Source organism: Temnothorax curvispinosus, unplaced genomic scaffold (genome assembly GCF_003070985.1).
Source record: "Temnothorax curvispinosus isolate PA1 unplaced genomic scaffold, ASM307098v1 QBEX01007992.1, whole genome shotgun sequence".
NCBI lineage: Eukaryota > Metazoa > Arthropoda > Insecta > Hymenoptera > Formicidae > Temnothorax > Temnothorax curvispinosus.
In genome coordinates this window covers 1-6,223 of record NW_020217772.1, presented here as the reverse complement: position 1 = coordinate 6,223, position 6,223 = coordinate 1, and the positions used below count along the sequence as shown (strand labels likewise).

General features: G+C 31.0%; 1 protein-coding gene across 1 annotated transcript; it reads left to right on the top strand.

Moving 5' to 3' along the window:
- Positions 1 to 260: 260 nt before the first annotated feature.
- Positions 261 to 6,216, top strand: LOC112457614 (the record flags this gene model as incomplete). The annotated part of the gene is made up of 6 exons (XM_025020776.1): positions 261 to 403; positions 1,203 to 1,422; positions 4,235 to 4,430; positions 4,936 to 5,013; positions 5,078 to 5,158; positions 6,060 to 6,216. Coding segments are annotated over exons 4-6 (307 nt in total), but the record flags the coding sequence as incomplete, so codon positions are not given.
- Positions 6,217 to 6,223: the final 7 nt, after the last annotated feature.

The following is a 6,223-nucleotide window of genomic DNA, read 5'->3' as shown; positions in this document are numbered from 1 at the left end:
ACTCAGAGTGAATTTTGGAACGCAACCCTGGGGGGCTCGAATCAGCCATCATTGCAGTGGCCACGTTCATTTGTTCATTTGCGTAATAGCTAGTTACCGACTGGATCGTGGCCAATGGTCATACCGCATCCTGCCGCAGTCTAGGGGAGCCGGGGCCATCTAAAAAGAAAAGAAAAGAAGAAGCGTAATAGCTTGTTACTTGATTTGACAAAAGTGGTATAAAAGAAATCAGTTGCCCTACATCTGTGATTGTAATCTGTACACGCATTAGTTCAATAATTTTATCATCTGGACGGCGTTGGAATATTACCGAAGCATGTCGTCTGCAGAGAAACGTAAAATCTCAAGTTCAACTGATCAAGATTCAGCGAGAAAGCAAATACGCATAATGAAAGAGAAGCAAGTAAGTTCTTAATAGTTTTTTTTCCTCTCAATTTCGATGAGTGCGTGCTATTGGAACGTAAAAAAGCGCATAAGATTTTGTATAAACGAATTAATGTGCATTCGTGACATTTTGCAAAGCGACAATTCATGCATTCTGCATAAAGAAAATTCATAAACATTCATACACGTGTATCAAATTTATTTTCCACTTGCATGTGTATAATTTGAATGCAATTCAATTAGAAGTTATTAATGCAAAAAATCTACTGCAGATGAGTTTACTATTTGTCAGAATTCAAGATAGAACTCTGTTTATATATGTAGTAATATGAAATGTGTTTTAAAATAGCGAAATGTATAGGTTATAACACTGTAAATAAAAGTTGTCCTTCAAATTTAACTTTTATAGGTCTTCTAATTGTAAGACTTAGACAAAAAAACAGTTATTAATAATTCTTGAAATTTGACACAAGATTATGACTAAACTTTCAAGTATTTATGAAGTCGGTCATGATCTATGAAAATATCCATTAAGTTGCCTTCTTGGCTATTTATTTTAACTTTTTTGTATGATTGTCTGACATTAAATGTTATTTTTATTAAAATTTACATATACTAAATACATGGATGTCTTAATAATTGCCATGTACTTTCAGTAAAATCAGATTTCAAAAAGTTATCTATACATGATGTAAGCATTATTACATGTTAGGACATTTGTTTGAAATTCTTAACTGTTTTATCAAAAGCATAGAGACTCTTGGAACATTTTAATGTTGATTATTTTCATTATTCTTAAGTAAATTAATTATTTCCAGACGTCTGACAGTGAAAAAGAAGTTAAGGATATCAGTACTGAGATTGTCCCAGAAAAGGAAAAGACAGTATCTTCACCATTCATCTCATCTTCGTACATCAAGAGCTGTTCTAAAACACAAATAAAGTCAACTATACTTGACCACACCTGGAGAATTGATCAATTTATACGTCTTTCTAGGATGATGAATACAATAAGGTCTTCATCGTTTCCAGAAACAGGTCAATACTGGATTCATGTAGATATTAAACGTCAAGTTGGTTCGACGATAGGTGTAGTAAGCTTTCACATACGTACTAGTGAAACACTTAACGGTTCATGTCTTACTAAAATAATGTTTTCTGAAACAGTTTTATTTTCAAGTAGCATTTTAGGTCGTATGTCGGATATGACATTGTTAATTAGATTCTCAACAGAGAAGCTGCAGGATTATACGAAAGATACGCTTGTAATAAATTTCAAGTTTGAAATTTTTCATGCACTGATAAATAAAGCTATACATATAAATATACCATCATCTACAACGGTATTGAATAGAGTGAAACCTCTTGAAAACTCCACCGTTGAATTTAAGTCTGAGAATGAGAAATCAGTGAAATTTATAGTAGGAGAAGAACAGTATGTTGTATCAAAAGAATTGTTGTACGCCAGCAACAGTAGCTACTTCAAAAATATCTGCCTTACATATGAGGGAAGGGAAAAAAATATGACAAGGGAATTGACGAATGATGAATTACTTAATTTTAAACAGATTTTGATATTTATTTTAACTGGCTCAATAGATCAGTGTGATTATGACATGCTTAAAAAATTGTTAAAAGCAGTTGATACGTATGATGTACCAAATTTAAAATTAATGTGTGAACGTTATTTGCTACGCCACATTACCATTAAAAATGCTTTGGAACTTAGGCAACTTGCGTCTTCGTGTAATGCAAAGTCTTTAGAAACGCATTCGGCAAAGTTTATTCAGTTTCATATAAAAGAAATTGTAAATGCTAAAAAAATCGAAAATTGATCACAATCAAGCTAAACATAAGAATTAATGTAGGTTATAACGAAAAACTCAGAGAATTAGAATTAATGTAGAAGGTAAAGGAAAATGTGAAACACACACATACTTGAAATCAGCACTTACCAATTGTTTTCATCACCACTTATGATGGATATTTACATTAGCTAATATCATTCTTTGATTCATAATATTACTGTCTTAAATATAAATTAATGAACCATGATAAAGATATTTTTTTTTGTTTAATTAGTAAATATTTTTTCTTCTTTTCTACAAACAAATATATAAGTTTTAATTTTTATATATGCCAGAATTTATATGCAAATAATTATGTGCATGTGCATTTTAATACAGGTTAAAAATAATTCGTGATTTGAGTTTAGATGTACGAATAAAATTATTATTAATTATTCTTAATGTAGTTTAGTTATAATTTTCTCAAGTTTACAGATTGATCTAAAACAAAAGGAATAAATAATAAATAAGAATCTTTACGAACTTATATTAACTGGAAATGTTTTATTTATTCTTCGCAATAGTACATCTTATTAGAAATTTTCAATCTTTTTTTTTTTTAGATTATCTTAATATTATAATATATTAATCAGAATAAGAATCTTATATAGTACGTGTTTCAGAATTTTAAGCAATTAATTGCTTTTTTCAGCGAAATAGCGAGTTATTTTCATTGAATTTAAAATTGATAATTATATGCAATCGATATTGTCATTAATTCAGGTTTAATAAAATGCGATTTAGTTGTAACAGAATCAAACTCATATTTCTTAATATATAGGAAAATAAATTTAATAAACTTACATTTCGTTATTTATTAATTCTTCTACCAGTTTATTTTTATTTACCAATTCTATCTACCAATTTATCTTTATTTCTAACTCAGAGACATATGTGATGTTGAGCAAACTATGTACAGAGATGTTAGATTTGATAGAAATATACAATTCGATCATCTAGAGATAAAAAAAAATGCTTTACAAAAGTTATAAATCGGCTACATAAATTTGAGTTGAATTTTATAACTCAATTTTAAAAATGTAGATTTTTTTGAATAAAAAAAACGATATGGCCTTTTTAGTTAATTGTATATCTCTTATTAATCTAGTTTCTATGCTTAATTCGAAATGAAACTATATAGTCGCTTTAGAAGGTCGTTCGAAAGTATAAGAGGTAAGGCAAGATGTGAACAGTGAAATTTCTGTAACTCGGTAAAAGAAATTTATTTCCAAACAATAATAATATTACGTACTGAAACGCAATGTGTTGAATCAGTCAGTTAACCCTCGGATGATTGCGTCCAAATTTGAAATACGAATAGTCGCGTGAGGTGTAAGTTACACCCCAGAATATTTTCCTCGTAAATGTTAATTAATGAAGAAAAAATTTTTACTTTTTTAATTTTATGAATTTTTAGACCTGTTTTTCTGAAGTATAAAACAAATTTCAATTTCAATAAAAAGATAGACTTTTCTCCAGCAACGGTAAAATTTTTTTCTTGTAATTGCAAAAATAAACTAGACGGCCGGGTGTAGCCTACACCCCGGGCGACCTTCCGAGGGTTAAACCGAGAATGTATAATGTATCCTACATAATGAAGGAAGTTCGTGATATATCGTTCATCGAATCTATTCGCTCGGTTATATTTTGCTAGCATATTTTAGCGATGCAATTAACAAATTATTATTGCATAAACGAGGAAGTCACAACTTATTAATTATTACAGTAAAACTTGACCGCATAAAACTATAATAAATTTCTAAGATTTTAGAGTTAATCTTATCAGAAAATAGTCGTGAGTTATAAGTTCTTCATGTAGAACTAGTTGTAGTTCCTCATTGCGTCTAATCATCTTAAGTTATACCTAAAGTAAATCTCAATTACATTAAAAGAATCAATGAGCTAATTTTTTTGTTGAACGTAGCTTATACTTATAAAGGATGCATTCCGAGGTGTATTAATAGTATTAAAAATCCATAATTTATATATTACGTTTGTTACAGATTTTCACTGCCGTCAATACATTTTGGAATACACTCGACAAAAGAATAAGGTTTCTAAACGCTATGTGGCAAAAGGAAGCATCAGTGGTCCAAAGATGACAGATTTGAATCGTGGCGTCCGCGGCTCAACCGTAAGACAGACGGAGGCAGCAAATATCCCAAGAAAGAGCCATACGTAAACATACATGTATCACACGTAAGTACGTGACTTTTTTTTAGGATACGCGCCCCCTCCATCTATCTTACGGGTGAGCCGGTGGTTCGGTGTTCGAATCTGGTATTTCACAGTGGCCGTGTTTATTTGTTCATTTGTATTGTTTCTTGCATCACATCTTGACATTCGCAGTAGCTTGGAAATTTGATTTGGTAAAAGGAAATAAAAGAAATCAGTTGCCACATCATGTTTATTAGTCTAATAAATTGCTTCTGGACGGTGTTGAACTATTACCGCAGCATGTTATTACACTGAGAAAAAAATGTTGTAAATTTGACTAAACTCGTTTAGTTGTATTGATTTGTTTAATGTAAATATTAATATATTTAAATCAAATATACGTGAGTAATATCAAGAAATTCTGAATCTATTTAAATATAATATTTTTTGAATTAACAAATGTTAGCTTAACAGCCTGTGACCGCTGCATTTAGTTGAATCAAATAATATTTCTTTGAATCTACGATTTTTTTTTCTCAGTGTACAGAAACTTAAGATGTACAGTTTAACTTTAAGTGATCAAGATTCACCGGAAAAGGAAATATGTGAAATGGAAGAGGAGGAAGTAAGTTCTTAACAGTTCTTTTCTCAACTTCGTTGACTATACGTGTTATTGTTATTGCCCGCAGGAGGATTTGATCGCATTTCCTTGGGGCCAACGCACTCACGGATCGACCCGAGTTCAACACACCGCGGACACTCAAATAAAGGTACATGATACATACACACATAGGCTGCGTTCGGGGAGCGCGCTATTAGCGCTATTTGCTTATTCTATCCTTGTTCTACACTTGATAAGCGATAAAGATAGAATGATGCAATAGCGCTAATAGCGTGCTCCCCGAACGTAGCCATAATTATACTGACCCGAGTTTGGAATTCATTCTCCCGACTTTGAATTGTCCATTTTCGACATTTTGTCCCTTCTCTATTGACCCTTCCGCATTCTTTCCTAAAAATCTCGGATACTTGCAACTCGTGCGTTCGCATAAAAGAATCACGGTGCGGCCTCGGTTCGCGTGTACTTGGCTCGAGACACTACCGTGTCTCTTGATATGAAAATATTATATATAACATCAAAATGCATCAGGTATGAAATTATAAATAAAAGTTTTTCCTTAAATAACAGGAATTATAGATCATGTAATTTCCATTTCTACCAATGCAGATTAACTTTAATCTCGGTTTAACTGACTTTTCATCTTTTTCTAATTCTTAAAACTAGAAAGGATAAAAAGTAAGTTAAAAGTTAATCCGCGTTAGTAGAAATGGATGTAAGACTTATAGGCAAGAAAGTAGTTGAATAATTATTCATGAAACTTGACCTAAAATGGCTATTTATTCAATTCTTTGAGTTATAATTGTCTGACAAAATGTTATTTTTATTTAAAGAAAGATATATTAAATATAAGGTTGTCCCAAAAATCTCTACATATTTGAAATTAAATCCGATTTCAAATGGCTCTTATCTATACATGATGTATACGTTATTGCACCATGTTAGGATATTTGTTTGAAATTTAATCTATTTTATTATAAAAGCATAAAGATTTTCTGGACATTTTTATGTTAATAATTTTTATCATTCATCAGTTAGTTAATTACTTCCAGATGGTGAAATCTAAAGAAGGAGCTGACAAGAAGATTATCCTGAAAAAGGAGCAGACAGTTTCTTCACCATTTTTACCTTCGTATACCAAGAGCTATTCTCAAACACGATTTGAAGTGACTACGTCTGACTATACATGGGAAATTGATCAATTTGGACGTCTCTC